Source organism: Lasioglossum baleicum, chromosome 14 (assembly GCF_051020765.1).
Source record: "Lasioglossum baleicum chromosome 14, iyLasBale1, whole genome shotgun sequence".
Classification (NCBI taxonomy): domain Eukaryota; kingdom Metazoa; phylum Arthropoda; class Insecta; order Hymenoptera; family Halictidae; genus Lasioglossum; species Lasioglossum baleicum.
Window position 1 is genome coordinate 8,450,254 of NC_134942.1, and position 19,453 is coordinate 8,469,706.

At 43.0% G+C, this 19,453-nt stretch overlaps 1 protein-coding gene across 2 annotated transcripts in view; it reads right to left on the reverse strand.

Moving 5' to 3' along the window:
• Positions 1-12,856, reverse strand: part of LOC143215725 (uncharacterized) — a 35,240-nt gene extending 22,384 nt beyond the window's left edge. Inside the window, exons 1-7 of one of the 2 annotated variants that reach the window (XM_076438097.1) lie at positions 12,279-12,856; positions 12,066-12,184; positions 11,405-11,616; positions 9,801-10,073; positions 1,234-1,332; positions 936-1,108; positions 613-770 (exon numbers count right to left, since the gene is read on the reverse strand). In XM_076438097.1, the coding sequence (XP_076294212.1) occupies positions 613-770; positions 936-1,108; positions 1,234-1,332; positions 9,801-10,071 (701 nt within the window). In that variant the 5' untranslated portion in view covers positions 10,072-10,073; positions 11,405-11,616; positions 12,066-12,184; positions 12,279-12,856. The remainder of the gene's footprint in view (positions 1-612; positions 771-935; positions 1,109-1,233; positions 1,333-9,800; positions 10,074-11,404; positions 11,617-12,065; positions 12,185-12,278) is intronic. The other variant, XM_076438096.1, reaches the window with a different exon arrangement.
• Between the last annotated feature and the right edge of the window lie 6,597 nt (positions 12,857-19,453).

The window sequence follows — 19,453 nt, forward strand, 5'->3', positions numbered from 1 at the left end:
TAGGGAAACTATGAGGTTGTCCCAAAAGTTTCTTTCGGAATGTGTTCCTTTAATATTGCTAAACAAATACAAACAATGCGATAATCCTTATGTCAATGTTTCAGTACTTCCTAACATTAATTTGCATTATGTGCATGAATCGAAAACCAACTTTTGGGACAATACCGAGCCTTAAAAGTAACTGGTACATGTTCCCTTATAAAAATGACAAGATCGATTTTATTTAGGCTTTGCGCAACACTTATTGTAATATGTGCTCCAGTAAAGATATCTATACAATAATTTCTCATGAAATTAGTTTTATTATATCAATAATTGTAAAATAAACAATTTGGAACCGGTCATTTTGACCGATGATGGCGGGTTTAGTGTTAAAGGAACACATTCCGAAAGAAACTTTTGGGACAACTTTTGTCGACCGCGCCGAAAGTACAAATGCCGAACATAGAAAAGGACAGCATGCAAGCAAGGACCGCGCGGTTGCTCGAGCTTCTTGGTCCTTTACGGGGATCCAGTGGAGGGGCTAGGCGAAGGGACAGTGATCGTGGAGATCCTCAGGGAGCTAGATCGCGACTTTACTGTAGCTACAAAAGTGCAGGTACCACCGCGTACCTGGCGCAAGCTTCTTTGGACAACCGATTCGTCGTCCAATCGCCAACACCGGAGCAGTGAATGTCCACGGTAACGCTGTTCTCGTAAGCGCGTAGAACACGTTGCACTTCGTGTTCGCTGAACGCATCCAAAAAATCAGCGATGCTGAAGGTTCCATCCTGCAACGATAGCGCTTGTTACTATCAGGTGTATCTATCGTGCGTACAATATAATATATGTAGTATGATATAGTACATCATAGTATATAGTATAGTATAACGGTATCGTGCGAAACGAATTCTGGGTACAGTCGTACGAGGAGGAAAGTAGAAAAGCTGACGTACTTGCAGTATCCAGGAACCATTTCCACCGAAGGTGTAACCTGCGTGTATGATGTGTCGATGTTTGGTGAAACTAGCGAGCAGATTGCGAATACATTGTAGCAACGTGTTCGTTTGCGGATGAATGAGAACTTCCGTAACAAGATTCTCGGTAGCGTATTGGATCAGTCGTTCGCCTGAAATTTCAATCGTCTCGTTGAGTGAGGCATCGCGTGTTTACGAGCATGCATGGAAAGCCCGATTTCCGTAACAATAATAAAGATTACGGAAAAATACGATACGTTAAATAAAGATCAAGTACCGTTCCGAGCTTCTTCACCCTCCGGGGCTTGCCCGACCAAGGCCAATAATTCCTTCTCCAAGTCTACGTGACAGCTGTCCTTGTCCCATGACAGGAAACCTGAAACAGACAAGCAAAATTGAAAAAGCAAATTCTATTTATTCACTCGACCTAGAACGATAGCCACAGAATCCAATGGGTCGTCATAACTAGGCACAACAGCCCAAGAGACTGCACTATGCTGGCTTCATAAAGCGACGGCTATTGAATTCAGGGTCAAGTAACGTGAGGGTAAGGTTAAGAAGACAAGCTTTCTCCCTGTATACCATCCGTTATTTTGCATCTCCCAATTGATGTCGCAGCAACAACATAGTTGTACGCCTTCAGACAAATTTCTGGGACCTACAGTAGGTGTAGAAAATATCCGAACACCTTTTAAAATTGCAACCAACAGGCCCCTTCTATACTTTCATTACAAGCCTAGATAAAAAATTTAAAAATCACGACCAATAACAAATTTAAAAAAAAATCTATCTACACATTGGATAGTAAACTAATCCTTCTAACACCTCGAAAAAGCCCAAGCTGTTGGGTCCAATTTAAAAAAAGTTATTCGTTTTTGAAAGGTGTACGAATACACCCACTGTATACGTTGCTGAGCACCTTCGTCTGTGTCCTTTTGACCTTAACGGAGTTGATCGTCGCGCTATAGTCGTGGTGACTAGACGAAGCTGATTAGTAAGATTTTCGACCGATAGATGGTGTGGAAATAATTTTCTGTGTACATCCTTTATCTTTAAAAAAGAATATACAAAAATCGGTTTGCAAGAACGGTAATTAATGTAAGGATATTGATCTAAACATCGAAAGAAAAATTCAATCACCTACAAACAATGACAACCACGATGTGAGAAGGGAGAGTCGTTTGATGACGTCACGAATACCGCACCCCGTCACGTGGTTGGCTCCGTAGTAGCCATCAATCGATCGTTGCGTATCCTGTGCACCCACCGCACTGCTAGCTCGTGTCTACGCCTATGCCTATGCACATGATAATGCCCACCATGCCCATGACTGCTTCAATTCCCCATAAACTGATTGACAATAAGACACGTTCCAGATTTTCCCCGTGAAAAAGATATTGAAAATTATATCGGACACGCGCTCGCCACCACCCGTGACCCCGATCAGTTACAAAGCTTCTCCGCGTTTATTTCGACGCACGTTCGCATCAGAGCTGAACAAAATCGTATATTTTAAACGATAAAATAAGAATAAAATATTTTATTCGATGTGTTTTAATTGATATACTTTCATTTTCGCAAAACAGAGAAGTAATTGACTTTCCTTCCTTCGTGGAAAAGGGAAACAAATGATTGTAGTCATACGAACATTGCAGAGCTAGAATTATTTAAATGTTTGAGCGACAGTGATACACAAATTATTACAAAAGTGGTCGATATTAACACGAAATCAATTGAATGGTTAGCATTGACATGAGGATGAGAGACAATAATAACATGAAATTATAACAGTTCGTATGGATCAACGGATTTAAAGAAGAGGAGGAAGTTGTTGATTGTTGAAATAGAAATATTTTATTTCATGGTCCAGACTGTTAAGACAGAAACATTCTATTCTCGAAATTGCGTATCTCATTTAAGGTATTGTTTTTGATACACAAATTGAAAGTATTACAAAATACATGTATGTGTCCCCTTAATTATGGAAGTGGTCGGAGTCATATATTTCTGTTTCAAGATATTTAAAGGAAAATGATATTAACACTAAATGTGTAAATTGCGTAGTTAACTAATTGACATTAGGATGAGAGACAATAATAGCATGAAATTATAATAGTTCACAGATCGACAGATTTAAAGAAGAGGTGGTAGTTCCTAATGTTGATTATTGAAATAGAAATATTTTATTTCGTGGTCCAGATTGTTAAGACAGAAATATTCTATTCTCGAAATTGAAAATAGATCGAAACTTATAAAAATGACGAAGCTCTATTTATATCTATTCTCCGCAATTTTGATTACAATATATGCTTAGAGAAAGAAATGTACCGAATCAATTTCCATGTCGGCAACTTCATCATTTCAATCATTGCAGAATGAATAAATATAAAACCGGTCATTTGACCGGCAGTGGTAGGTTTAGTGTTAAGATACTGTTTCAAGCAAAAAATCGAATCTAAAATATCAAACAGCATTTGAAATATTTATTTCGCCAAATAAATGCCCAGCTCCCTGTACAGAAAATAACAGAATGTTGTATGCATGACCCAGAACAATCACTTCCGAGCGCAGACGAGCTCCGATCAAGAAGAAGACCGATGACAACACAAAATGTCTTGCATACTTTGGTACGTATGTAGATTCTGCATCGTGTAGCGCACTGGATGTACGCGCATACGCGACGATTAGGTGCATCGTGAACCGTTTAAATGGTTCTATCGAACCACAGAACCAGCAAACTCCCTATGTCAAATTGATCGGAAGCCCTGGAGATGATAGAAGAGAAGCCGTGCCACATACGTAAGAGAAAGAGGACGAGCGGGCGAGGGAGGGAGAGAGAGTGCCCTTTAATACTTTACGACCCCTAAACACATTTTCTTTGTTAGAAATATTCGCGTAGAGGATGCGCACATGTGCGCGACACGCGTGTATATACAATAAACGCTGACATAGATCATAACGTTAAATGGTTCGTGTCGCTCCGTATCAATGCCTCGAATCCATTACACGTACATGTAATGCGTATAAGTATATAAACGCGTCTATAACACATACTTACATATGCCACAGTATGTACGGAGTACTTAAAAACAGTGTGGTGAGAATATACCGCGCTAAATATAGACAAAATCGTGGGTTTCTTCGTCGGAGCATTTACCCCACCTCAGCCATGGCCTCCCCTAGAACCATGCCGCTCGTATCCCCATTCGTATTCGTTTCCATTGCGTTTCTCTATTTGCATTGACTTTCTTTCTTTCTTTCTTTCTTTCTTTTCTCTCGCTTGACGACGGATGCTCGAAACGTTAGGGGTTTGCCCAAACTATGTTTAGACACAGTTTTCCGTTGTCTTTCGCGCGACGCGCTCGCCTGTTTACTCCATATTTGTCGGTCAATGGATCCGCTCCGATTCGCAATGCAGCAATTTCAAAATTTACTTTTACCCGACGGGTTATACAAATTCTGTAAAATTGAACGAGGCGGTGACAGCGCAGTAAATCGTTTCGCACACGTCGCAGCGTGCAGATTCTATGTATATCGATAAGGAATCATGTAGCAAATCAAAATTTCCTTTTATCTGATGGGTTTTACGAATTCTGTAAAATTGACCGAGGCGGTGACAGCATAGTAAGTTGTTTCGCACTTGTCGCAGTGTGCAGACTCTATGTATATCGTTAAGGAACAATGCCGTACGCGGCTATCTCTCTCGACGACGAAGGCTTTCGTTGGTTAACAGGGTCAAAAAGTTTCTTCGAAAACTGCTGACACTGTTCACGATTCATCTGCCGAGGAAAAAGAAACACTCGGCCTCGAACGAGGTCGACGACGAGCCGTTCTTCCGATCGGTTCTAATCGTCGCGTCGGGTTAGGTCGGGCCGGCACGACGCGGCGTACAGGTACGCCACATTTGAAGCATAACTGCAATCGTCATCGTAATCATAATGATGATAGTAATCGATAACCATTGGCGGAAAGAGCTATGCGCGGTCTTTGTGGAATAGCTGCTATAGAGAATCGACCTATGCTCAACCGTGGCTATTTATATGTACGTTCAAGACCAGGGCGAAGACCCGAACCAGCTGAAGACACCGCTGAAACTTGAACTTTTACCCCGACGAGTCTATAGAATTCGGAAACACAATTTCGATCCACCACTAATCCGCACACATCGGTTCATCGATTCTATACGAATACAAATTATTGAATAAAAAGTAGCGTAACAAAAAGTTTTGTCCATGCAACATTCGTAGTCGTCGATGAAAAATTTCAAACTCGTCCAACTTGCACGACTCGATGGACACCCACAATCTAGCTATTAAAAATAAAAGGCCATCTTACCGATTCTTTGGAGACTACGAAAGGAACGAGCAAACTTTGCAGTTCAATTTCTGTCATTGTTTCACAAAAAATAGCATCGGTTTTGTCTTTGCAGCATTTGTCGGTTGAAAATTTCGAATTCGTCTAACTTGGACGACTCGATGGACACCCACTATCTAGCTATTAAAAATAAAAGGCCATCTTACCGATTCTTTGGAGACTACGAAAGGTACGAGCAAACTTTGCAGTTCAATTCTTCTTATTATTTAACAAAAAAATTTTTTGGTTTTGTCTATGTAACATTTGTCGGTTGAAAATTTCGGACTCGTCCAACTTGGACGCCTCGATGGACACCCACAATCTAGCTATTAGAAATAAGAAACCATCTTACCGATTCTTTGGAGACTACGAAAGGAACGAGCAAACTTTGCAGTTCAATTTCTCTCATTATTTAACAAAAAATAGCATCGGTGTTGTCTATGCAACATTCCTCGATCGAAAACATCAAATTCGTTCAACCTATTAAAAATAAAGGACCATTTTACCGATCTTATCGAGACTACGAAAGAGACGATCAAACTTTGCAGACGAATTTTTCTCTATAACCGAAAATACATTCTGGAACAGGAGCACGCATGAGTACACGAATCGAATACAAATAATTTACCAAAAAATACCATGAGCTTTGTCAATACAACATTTATCGTCATTGATGAAAAATCTCAAATTCAGTCAACTTTGACGACTCGACAGACACCCACGATCTACCTATTAAGAGTAAAGGGCCATCTTATCGAGACCACGAAAGAGACGAGCAAACTTCGCAGACGAATTTCTCCACAACCGAAAATATTCTGAAACAGGAGCACGCGTGGGTTGGTCTAAGGGTCAGGTTCAAGAACAAGGTAATCGTGAAACGGGTGTTTCACGACTCGGAGAGCACGATGCGCGAGAGAGCAAATCACTGGCGAATGCCGTGATAAAATTAGAAACACTATATTCAGTTGCACGGATGTACGAGGAAACTATGTATAACGGTAGCCGTGAACGTTTACCGAACATCGCATCATCGTTCCACACGACATGTAACAAATATTCGCGAACCGAATGCAACAACGATATTTAACGTAGCGCCATGCGCCGGGCTGGGTCCGGCGAGTCGTGCGACGACGAGTGGTGTCGTGTCGTCCGGCAGGAGATGTACACGTGTACTAACTGATCGCATCGGTACGTTGCATGTAATCCAGACTGAATCCGCATACATTATCACGATGTAGTTTTCTCTAGAAAGTCAAAATTTAAAATTCCGAGTTCGATCGACTGAAGACAGCGCGGCGTTACGCTCAAGCGCGCGTGCGTGCATACATTATCACGACTCACTATCTCAAGTCTAAATTCAAAATTTAAAGTACAACCTTCCAAGTTCGATCAACTGCGTGGCCCTTGACATTGCGAATACTGAAAACTCGCATCGTTCGACCGAAGACAGCGCGGCGTTACGCTCGAGCGCGCGTGCACTTGTACATTTATCTGTGTGTGTGCGGGTGTACGCGTACGCGCTCGTACATGCCACATGAGAAGCCTAATCTCCAGCGGATCCCTCTACGCGCGAGAGGCCTTCCGGATATTACCGAGCATCGTGTAACTCCAACTTTCTCGATGCTCCCCACGTCCTCAATCATGATTCATGCCGACAAGTATGCCTTCCTACATTGCGTATGTGTCGATATTCGTGCAATATCCGCGGGCACATGTACACGCGTTCACTGGCTCCCACCTATTATCGTTTTGATCTTATCACCTTGCGTTTGCTCATAATATTTTGGTCCCTCTGCGAAGGGTGTTCCACGGTGCATCTGCTCTCTTAATCATCCCCCTACCACGCCCCCCTGAATTCGAAATACAAGCATAATTCATACAAACTGTCGAACTGGACATCTTACCTTTCTTCGTGTCCATTTACGAAGGTGCAAGTGTGAGTCATACTGACAAAACTCGACACGTCCCATTGTGCCCACCGACCCCATCGCATACGAAATGACCGACAGTCGAATGCCATAATTCACGCGCACGCCCACTAGGTCGTCGCGAATTTAGTATCCATGAATGCAATGTTAACAAACAATATTCCTCTCGCGTCCGATAGCTACTGTCTCATCATTAGTAACTTCAATTCTTGTAATCGAATTTTAAGAAAGTTGAATCAAATAAAGTCCTATTCTCGGCGGAAACAGCCTCTGCAGATTCAAAATAAATAAGAATTGTACTGAATTTCATCGACTTTTATATTCTAGCATTTTTTGAAAGTGTTCGTTTGCCTTAAGACTAAAGTGCCGAGCACTGAAAGCGATTAAAACGCGCGTTTCATATGATAAAAATGACAAGGCTCTATTTATTTAGATTCCGTGAAATTGTTATTGCAATACGTGCTTGTATAAATAAATTTATCGAATCAATTTCCACGTGAGCAACGTCACCGTTTCAATAATTACGAAATTAAAAATCTAAGACCGGTTAGTTGACCGGCAGTGGTTGGTTTAGTGTTAAATACATGAAGATCCGCAGTCCACTCATATCATTTTGGTAATTCGGATCAACTATCGCTGGGCACCGTTGTAACCCTCGATCATTTCCAAGAATCTTCAAGTTACGCTACTCAAATGTTTCTCCCCCTCTCCTGCTTTCCATTTCTCCGCCCCTGCCCTCCGAAATTACATATAACCACGTTTTCTTCGATTCCCTCGCACGCGTCCCATCGCCTGGCTACCTACATACATATCTGTCCGTCCCTTTTCCACTATCCACCCTTTACCTCGACCATACGCGCACGGTATACACCGTATACTAATCATTATAGGTTGAACAATGAGAACGGCTGACGAAATAATGTCGTCATTTTGGCTTAGCGACAGTTTTCACTACCAACCGAGTGGATGGATTATTGATCCAAGTTCTGGGGACTGCGGGGATGACTGTATACCGGTACTAACATGCGCATGCCGCACCAACCTTTTCCTACATACACTTTTCCACCTCCTACAATTTAGACTCTTTCTTCCTGCTTTTCTCCCTAATTTTACACTCGAGCACAGCTGTCGTATTCTTCATGCGTATTCTTTCTGACAGGACCACGCGATGTACCGAACCGATCACTCGTTGAAAGAAAATCTGACAGCTTTTCCCACTTGGTCGTCTTTTATCTCCATTTTGCGTTACGATTTTATCCGGGTTGAACAAGCTTAATGTTAATGAACAATGTTAATGCTCGAACCGATCAATTCTCTCCCTAATTTGTACTGTCGCTCTCTCGACGCCTGAAAGAAAATCTGACAGCTCTTCCCACTTGACCGTCTTTTATCCCCATTTTGTGTTATAATTTTATGCAAGTCGAACAAGTGAAAATATTAATGAACAATGTTAATTCTCCAACCAATCAATTTTCCCCTAATTTTATACTGTCAAATTCTCGATGCCTGAAACAAAGTCTGACAGTTCTTCCCACTTGACCGTCTTTTATCTCCATTTTGCGTTACGATTTTATCCGGGTTGAACAAGCTTAATGTTAATGAACAATATTAATGCTCGAACCGATCAATTCTCTCCCTATTTTATACTGTCGCTCTCTCGACGCCTGAAAGAAAATCTGACAGCTCTTCCCACTTGATCGTCTTTTATCCCCATTTTGTGTTATAATTTTATCCAAGTTGAACAAGTGAAAATGTTAATGAACGAACCGACCAATTTTCTCCCTGATTTTATACTGTCGTATTCTCGATGCCTATTCTTTCTAACGAGACAAGGCGACGCAACGCGACGCGCCGAATCGATTATCCGTTAAAAGAAAATCTGACAGCTCTTCCCACTTGATCGTCTTTCATCTACATTTTGCGTTATAATTTTATCCAGGTTAAGAACAAGTGAAACGTTCATTAACGAACCGACCTGCCAACCAATTATTCCCTAATTTTATACTGTCAAATTCTCGATGACTGAAACAAAGTCTGACAGCTCTTCCCACTTGGTCGTCTTTTATCCCCATTTTGTGTTATAATTTTATCTAAGCTGAACAAGGAACCGGCCAATTTTCTCCCTAATTATATTCCAACGCGACGTGCCGAATCGATCACTCGCTGAAAGAAAATCTGACAGCTTTTTCCACTTGATCGTTTTCCATCCCTATTTAACGCTGACTTTATCCAGGTTAAGAACACGTAAAAATTTTAATGAACGAGCCGACCAGCTACCTGCCGACCAATTTTCTCCGTCTAGCCGACGTCCGTAACCTCCGCCTAGCAACAAGGGGAGCCTAGGAAGTTGCTAGGTAAGCGCGGCCGATAAATCGGAAGGAATACGCGTGCACGAAGAGGAACCGTTACCGCTCGATATCGCACGTGGAAGTAGGTAACACAACGAACCCAGCCCGCGTACAATCATCATATCGCGAGGCCATTTATCACGTCCGTTAATATCCCAGAAAATAAAATAATACTTCAAGTTCGATCTTCGAAAAGAAACATTGAAGAGACTCACCTTTCGAAAGACGATTCAAGATGAGATCTTTGTGTGGCGCAGTGTGAGGTTCTGGAAGCACAACGAGGAGGTAGCAACCGCTTAAAGGCGAAGGCGGTGGATGTTGTTGCTGAGATCCCGGTGGCACTACACTACCGGTTACAGGAGTTATCGGAGACATGTTCTGTTCAACATTCGACGCTGGTGTCGTAGTGGTTTCATCACCTCCTCCTCCTCCCCCTCCTCCTCCTCCTCCTCCTCCCCCTTCACCGGTAGGATCCGTGGCACTCATTGCTGAAGAAAGATCAAACGTAGGAACATTAGTCGAAGGAAAACCGACGGTTTCGAAATCGTTGTGCGGAAATGTTCGACGATCGAGAAGCAAACCGGAGGACGGACGTCCGAGTACACGAAACACTGTTCACCGGTAGGATCCGTGGCACTCGTTGCTGAAGAAAGATCGAACGTAGAAACGTTAGAAACTGGCGGTTTCGAAATCGTTGTGCGTGAACGTTCTACGATCGAGAAGGAAATCGGAGGACGGACGTCCGAGTACACGAAACACTGTCACCGGGTCGTCGCCGTGTCTGACACATGGCGTCCTGCTTCCACTGGCAGCGTTCAAAAATCATTCGATCGGTACCTCTTCACGGCTGTGTCACGCCTATACATGCACATATATCGCGAGGATACGTAACACGTACGGTGCTTGCTGTTGCTACACGTCTCGTCCATCGAAGCAGTAGCGGTACCAATTATCCGTCGTGTACCGTTCGCTATAATACCCGCACAATTTCTCGCGATCAAATTCGTCGCGATTCTTCGCCGTTCGATATCGAACTACTTTGGATACGGTTAATTCTGATGGGGGTAGGCTGGTTTCCAGGATTGCAAGGGATGCGCGTTTTTCAGCAGCGAAAGAGCTGGATGAGAGATCGATCTAGGCCGCGATCGCCCTGAAAAGTCCTATTTTTACGGTTTACGTAATTTGCATTAGTCGGCAGCGTGCAGCTGTCGCAGCTTTATGAATAGACTGCGGATGATTATGGGATTTTCAAGTTTTGAAATTTTGAGAAAAAGTGGAATCGTGCGAAATCTTATTTTCAGTGGCAGTAGTCTTTGTAGTTCTCAGATAAATGAAAATCGTACTAATTTCTGTGGAATTTTATATTCTAGATAATAGAATAATGATAAAGATCCGCAGTCTATTTATCGTAAACGTAAAAGTAGGGATTTTCAATGCGAAATCTTATTTCCAGTGACCGGAGTCTCTGTAGTTCTGAGATAAATAAAAAATGTTGCTAATTCCTGTAGAATTTTAGCATTCTTTCAAAATTTCCAGAAACTACGAATGCATAAAGATCCGCAGTCTAATTATAAAAGTAGCTACTTTCGTAAACTGGATTGATCTTTTATCTAGCGCTTTCCACTGCAGAAAAACTGCTGGCGATCGTGGAAACGAGTCTGGCCCCTTAATTATCGGCGATTCGGTTTACGATTACGGTTACGAAGGCGAGTCCAGCTATAGAGGTTCCGGACGATCGTTCCTCTCGTCGAACGAACGACCGTATCCCCCACGAAAGGAACGAAGTCGTGATTCGGAACGATTACTGTTGAAGTCTTACCGAGGCAAGAAAATATCGAGGAAACTGTACAAAGATGTCACACACCGCGTCGTCCTACCGCGATTTCATGCGGACAACGTTGCCGTTTAATATTGCGCAGGATTTGCACCGACCCTTTCCCTGAAAAGCGGTAGGGCTATGTCCTATCGTCCAATGCGCAGGACCCGAGACTCTCCGCACAGCCTTAGATCATTGATCCAAATTCTGGACGACTAGAAAACAGGACAGAAACATTTATTTCTCATCTATCCGGACTGGTCTCGTCGACTCGAATTACCAGCTTTCTTACGGGGAACAAGAGAACAGACGATACTCCCTGTTCGAGTGAATTCTAACGCGAAACACGAGACTGATCGGACGCATCGAATGTCTACCATCTCCCGGTGTCGTCGATAGATGCCTTTAGAACACGATCATAGGACTGCAGGTTTATCGATTAAAACCTCGATCAAATGTGTGCGAAAGGTCGGAGAGAAAAGTCTCGAGCTGCACCGAGTACCGGCACTGCAGTTCCACCCCATTAGCAACGAACCCCTCCCGCGGGCCACCCCCGGTCCGTCAGTCGATACAATCTATGCGTAAAATTTCGCAGCTATTTATCGAACGTGTCTCGAGTAGGAATGAAGGAGAACGGAAACGATTGTAGCTGCACGTAGCTCACCTTTTTACGTGATCCGGCCCCGTCTGCTCTCGTTTCAACGTCCAGTCTCTCAGTGTTCGATATCCGAGGAGGCTCGTTCTTCCGCAGGAAGCGTGACGCACCAGCCTCGAACAAAGTGTCTGCAGAATGAAAGTCCAAGTTTAAATCGAAGACAGTTCGTCTGCGAGCGGTCTGCTTTCTCGTCTAAGCTTGGAATCGCTCCACCCGACTCACCTTGCCCCTTTCGCGTATCGTGGCGCGTGCAGACGGAGAAAGAGATTGCGGAGAGAGAGCGCGAGAGAGAGAGAGAGAGCGAGAGCGAGAGAGCGCGCGCGCACGCCTGTCTATCCGTACGCGTGTAGCTTTTATGTATGTATGCGTTCAAAGGAAGAAAGAATAAAAGATAGAGAGGGGTAGAGAGAGATAGAGTAGACGACACACACACACAGAGAGAGACGGAGAGAGAGACAGAGAAAAAGTAGGGGGGCGATGATAGAAGGGGCAGGGGGACGAATGACAAGAGGCTGATGTTTCTCCGGCGGAGGATGACGCAAAGGATCCGTACACTGAACGTAGCTCCGAACGAAAAAATAGACCAAAGAAAAAAGAAATGTACAAGTTCTAGATGAATAAACTGTCTTTTTGGTTGCGACAAACTTGTATGTAGAAGCTACGATGTTCACGAATGGTCTGTCTCTTCTCCCTACGTCCCGAGCGACGATAGAACGAGAATGTACTCGGCAGCAACACTCGCGTTGCAGGCTGCCGGCTCTCTGACGAACTTGACGATATCCTGCATCGCTGGCACACAAAAGCACCCCCTACTTTCCGATCGTTCCAGTACCCCCACTAACTTTGCGCCGACGCGTCACCTAGCGTCGCGTCGCGTCGCGTCGCGTCGACTCGATTACACGGCTCGCGCAGTTCAAAGACTACCTTCCACCATCCCCTCGCGCGAACAACGCCACACCGTCGCATCATCGAAAACGTCGCAATGTGCAGATACGTTTCGGCGCACACACAATCAATTACTTGTATACATGCACACGTGTACACTGGTAAACGAGGACGCGTACTTGTTCAGATTGCATGTACGTAGAGAAATGCACCGTTGCAGTTGCAACTGTGCGCGCGTAACCCCGGCTGTCACACGAAACCGGCAACCCGCCGGCCGGCGAACGCGGCGAACACGGTGAACGCGCAGAGCTACCGGCACCTTCGCTCGCACCGGAAACCACCAAGAGAACCTCGAGACTCCCGTAGAATGCGGGAACGGTTCCTTGGGGATGACGTTGCTAGGCGAAATAATAGTCGACCAACACGCGATACATACATAAGACTGTCATTACGCCGGCCGGTACACCGGGAACACCCGAAGACGTTCCGCACCCTGGAACGTCCAATTTCATTCACCCTTCCCGGCTTCAAACCTTTCGAAGCAATTTCCATTTCGAAATCGAGACGTCTCTTTCAACGTTTCAACGTAGCAGATTTTTCTTCTATGTAGTCTGTTTTATTGAAACTCGTACGACATTTGAATTTCTAGCAATTTCTAGGATACGGAAGAATTTGATCGTTTAAAGCCTGCGACAAATAATGGAAAACAATTGCACCACTTTTTGAAAATTTAGAGAATATAGGATTTGATTTACGTGTCCTCTACATTCGAGAAAATTAGTGAGTACCATTTTTATTCTAGGTCCTTTAATAACAGAAAATCGACTGCATCCTTTGAGTAAGAGCGTCCGGTGAAAGAAAACGGAGAAAATATTATTAATTAACCGAGCTGAACCGTGCAATCGGACGCGGCAAAGAGTAAAAAGATAATCTGGTAATCGATTTATGGTTTGTCGTAGAGGCATTGGGCGAGGCACTAGTAAACGTGTTTTATCGCCTCGAAAGAATTTGAAATCTGGAGAAGGAGGCCACACGGGAGTTGCTTCAGCTGTGCAGCTTCTGAAAGAATCGCAGTGCTTGCTGCAGAGTACGACAGACATTTAATGCAGAGCATAATTCGAACGATGTATTATACTTTATTATAATAATGCAACGACGATGAAGATGCGCTTGTTACGATCACGATAATCGTGACTGGTTCCAAGCGCACAAATACTCTCGACAAGAAAGTTTCGCGCTAATTAATAACTTTCAACGAACGTACAAATCGAATCAATTTTACGGATGAATCGAAAGCCTGGAAAATGTACAAACGATCCGTGCTTGGACACCGATTAATTTACTCGGAGGTGCAAGCGGCATTGTTGTTAAAAATTAGCGCGCATCGTCGTCTGGAAAGGTAAAAACGCGAGAACCTCATTTTCTACGATCGAATGCGCGAAACATAATATCTGCAATGCAGACATACAACGAACGGAGTCAGTCAGCTTTTTTTACTGTTCGCCACGTATTGTTTATCGAGATAACATTTATGTATAAAACAATATACAATGAAACTGTTGTTAACCACCAGCGTACAACTGTACAACGATGTTCGTTCGTTTATTCGGTACAGGCTGCTCGGTTCTTTTAATGGATGCTACGATGGATGCTAGTTGCACCCTTTGAAAAATTGTAGGTCTGTGTGACGTCGCGGTGTCTCGCGGTTACGCATTTCTTAGATCGAGTAGGTAGAGATACGGAGACACAGATTCTCGTAATCTGTTCAACTTGATAAGATGTTTCTATATTTTGGTTTCCGATGTTCTTAACACGGTTAGTAAAGGGGTGCCGGTCAATACCAGCGCCGCGCACTACCGCTACTACATACCGTGGAAGTTCTAGCTTGCTATCGCCCCGATAGGATTCGATCGAATCGACTCCACTCGAATCGACTCTACTGGAATTGCATCGAATCGAAAAACACGAGAAAATTAAAATATCAGTCTTTTAGAAAAAGAAGGTTGGGACGAGAAGATCTTGTTCAAGATGTCGACTTATCTCGGTGTCTCTTGCCTCTTACACGCGGAGGAGAGATCCTTAAAATGTCGTTCTTCCTTCGCGACGTGCTGGCTTGGGGTGTGAGATGCACTGCGGCAATGCACAACGTCAATGAATCTACGAATCGACCGTACGATCGATAGATGTCTTAATTTGCATCCCAGCGGCATCGTTTTGCGCGCGCGTTTCGATTCTCTGTAAGGGATGTTGGATAATATACGGGGTTTTAACTGGCTTAAGGTTGTAACAAACAAAGATTGTCAGAGGAATTTTTTTTCCGATGTTCCGCGGTTTTAAAAAATAAACGTCCAGAATATTTACTTTCATCAATGTAGAAATTATCCAGATTTTGCATTTAGAACACAAACTAAATTCATTCAGTATGCAGTCGTTATTGGGAGACTGAGATTATTCAAAGGAAAATAGAAACCTAAACGGTTCATTTTTGACAATATCGTAAAAATGACATTGAATTACTTTCGTTTATAATAATCTGATGTGAAAGAACTGATAAATTAATTTTTTTCATTTTCACTTTCAAAATTATGGGCACACATATCTACATCGAGGCTTAACACATTACAAAGTTAATGAATTGGTAATTACTTTTAACACTAAAACTACCGCGCACTGAAACCGATTGAAATGCTTCATCTGATAAAAATGACACAACGCTCTATTTATTTAAATTTCATGCAAATTTTCATTGCAATACGTGCTCGGATAAATAAATTTAACGAATCAATTTCCATGTGAGAAACGAGTCATCGTTTCAATAATTATAAAATTAAAAATCTAAGACCGGTTATTTGAACGGCAGCGGTAGGTTTAGTGTTAAATAAGTGTTTGATGTACATCTTTGCAATGAATCGAATTTTGAATTTCTGTGAAACAGGGTGAAATTGATTTGCGGAAGGATGAAATTGATTTGCGAAAGGGTGAGATTGATTTGCTGAACCGGTGACAGGTATCGGCGAGATAATTGTCCGCTAATAAACACGTTCGACGCGAAATAAAAATATCTCGAACGATGATGTTGAATGGAGCCGGAAAACCGATTTTATCGAAAGAGACAGAGGATGGCAAGCTGGGCGTTCACGAGGCGCCACGACGACGGCGTCTCATCGATCTGACTAGCCGAATACCGCAGCCACTTACAATATAAACCGACTGTATATCCTAGTACCATAGGAAATCCACATATCCGCAGAGAGTTGCCAACCGCCGCAGAAGAGCGTGCTACCGTGCACCATGTTCGTTACTCGTGCATCTTTGCAATATCTTTCGAAGCATATTTGTTTCTATCTCTCTACTTGTATATCTAAATCGTGGGGCATCACCAATAATAGTACAGATAATCGCAGAAGCGTACGGCGCACAACTTACAGTGTTTCTCTTCCTTTCTATTTGACCACTTTACAGACGAATGACTACTACGGATCGGTAACGGTAAAACAAACAGACCGAACAAGAAGCAATTAGGTACGAAATGACATATTCTATCCTTGATCCATCAGACGATTTACATAAGACACTTTGCTCGAAATGCCGTTACGTGATAAGCCCAGGGAGATTCGTATGACCGTAAGTCTTTTGCGAAAGTAATATGTACTTTCGAGAACAGTGCGAAATTATCTAAAACGTGAGACACGTTGATTACGGACAAACATGAATTTCTATCATACATAGAAGTATAATACGTGCTGCTGCTATGAACAACAAACATACCCGTATCGCGGATTATTCGCTCGATATGCTTTTTCACTCGTCACTGCGGAAGTCCAATGGGGATCCGCCCCTAACCGCACATCACATTTGCGCTCGTTCCCTCAGAAATTCGAAATAGGGTCTTTCTTGGAATTACATATGAATCAATGACGAACGGATTATTTATTGTGTGTGGCTGTCGCTTCAGGAAACGAAGGGAGAGGAAAAGAAAAACAAGAGAAGCATAATGCAAAACAGAAAACATATGAATATTTAGGAAAAGTAATTATATCGTTTGTTACAATCTTTCGTGGTTCTTGAAAATTAGAGAATAGTTTGTATAAATTATTGGTAGAGTCTTGTAGAATTTCTATTGTATTATACATGGTATATAATACAAGTTCAACCAGTCGGAAGAAACGACAATAGACGAAAATATAAAATAAACATTGTAACAACTACCCCAACTACCCCTACTCAACTCGCATTAGATTTCACGTATTGTTTATTGAATTTTCATGTACAATCTTATAATATCTTAATTAATAATAATGTAATATCTTAATCGATATTTTTTACATACATATGTACTTATTTGTTCTTACATGTTTCGAAAATTGATTAAAAAAAAGAGTGGCTATAAATTTCTTCCTTGTCGACTTCGTATGTACCAGATTTCTATGTTGCCGGTTATGTAGATGCCGTGCTGCCCCCTAGTCGAATTTTCAGCCTGGATCAGAACTTCCATCATCTTTAGCACAGACGAGGTATAAGAGTCTTATCATTGTACCTCGTCTTTGATCTTTAGCCTCGCCTCTAACAGATGGCATTGAAATGTCCATCAACGGCCTGAGCTTTCGTTGCTGGCTACTAGAGGCTGCCTAACATGAAAGCCAAAAGCGCAATTTAATCTTCCAAAAGTGGGGCGGGATGTATAAAAATTATTTTCACAGAAAATTTTTTCATGGCACCCTTTCTTCAGCACCAATATGTTTTTATCCCGGAAATCCTTCAGGATCAAGTGCTGAAAATAAATTAGTAACATATGCAAAACCGGTCATTTGACCAGCAGATTCAGCGTTACGATCTAAAAAACTGATCCTTTCAAATAAACGTACTATTATTTGTCAATCAATGCAACATGATTGAAGTTCGTTCACCGGTTACAATTCCTGAAAGCCTTTGCAGCCCTGTTGAAAGACGATCGCATATAAATCATTGAGCTTTCAGGGGAGCCTCCGACTGACTATTAGTAAAAGAAGTCACTCAACACTTTCGATGACTGGCAAATCCTTCGGTTGATAAACACGTCAGCTACCGTAGATGTCGCGTGGTAGGCTGGAATGTTCCGTGGTGTATCCTCGGGGAAACAAGATCACGCAACCGATAAAGCTTGCGCTCACAGTTACTATTAATTAGATTCGTGAGTCGGTAGAAAGCTATCGGACCGAGGCGAATAAATCACTGATAGAATCTAAAGAATTAATCGATTGACTGTCGCGGGGGCAGGCGTTTAACTATGGTAATTCTTAGAGGGGAAGGGGGTGTTTAATTAAATTTCGAATACGAGTTAACGGGCTGGCGTTATCGGATTAAAGATCCGTTTTATCAGATCCGAGGAAGGAGAGGGTGTTGAGTGATTCTTTTCTCAAGGTCGACCAAGATATCCTTACACGATCGAATCGCGCATCGAGGTCGATCGAGGTCGTGAATCCTGACCGAGAGTGTCTCTCCGGATAAAAGGGCGCATCGATCATCTGCAACATCTTCAAGGATCCAAGTCCTCTCTAAAAAGAACGAAGTATTCTATTGTCTAGCCATCCAAGATCAATTTCAAGTCCACCCAGATATCCTTACACGATCGAATTGCCAATCCTTGATCGTCAAGGTGGAAAGGTGCAGCGATCATCTAGCAGGATCCAAGTATTCTCGAAAAAAGTATTGTACAATTTTGATCGATTAGCTGGATGAGTGTCCCGATTTCACGTTCAGATCCTTCATCGCGATGCATAATCTCGCTGCGTGTACGCCAGTGTATGGTTATCGTCGTAGTCGTTGTGTTCTCAAGATCGACCAAGGTCGCGGAGGGGATGATTCTATTTTTTAGTGATCCAAGATCAATTTCAACTCCACCCAGACGTTCTTACACGATCGAATCGCGAATCCTTGATCGTCAAGGTCGATCAAGTTCGCGAATCCTAATCGAGAGTGTCCCGCCGCATAAAAGGGTGCAACGATCATTCGGCAACATCTTCGAGGATCCAAGTCCTCCCGAAAAAAGTACGAAGTTGATCGATCGCCTGGATGAGTGTCCCGATTTCACGTTCAGATCCTTCATCGCGATGCATAATCTCGCTGCGTGTACGCCAGTGTATGATTATCGTCGTAGTCGTTGTGTTCTCAAGATCGACCAAGGTCGCGGAGGGGATGATTCTATTTTTTAGTGATCCAAGATCAATTTCGAGTCCACCCAGACGTTCTTACACGATCGAATCGCGAATCCTTGATCGTCAAGGTCGATCAAGTTCGCGAATCCTAATCGAGAGTGTCCCGCCGCATAAAAGGGTACAACGATCATTCGGCAACATCTTCGAGGATCCAAGTCCTCCCGAAAAAAGTACGAAGTTGATCGATCGCCTGGATGGGTGTCCCGATTTCACGTTCAGATCCTTCATCGCGATGCACAATCTCGCTGCGTGTACGACGACGCAAAGGCGGAGCGCCGCCGCGTATGGTTGTCGTCGTGGTCGTTGTGTGTCAGTGGT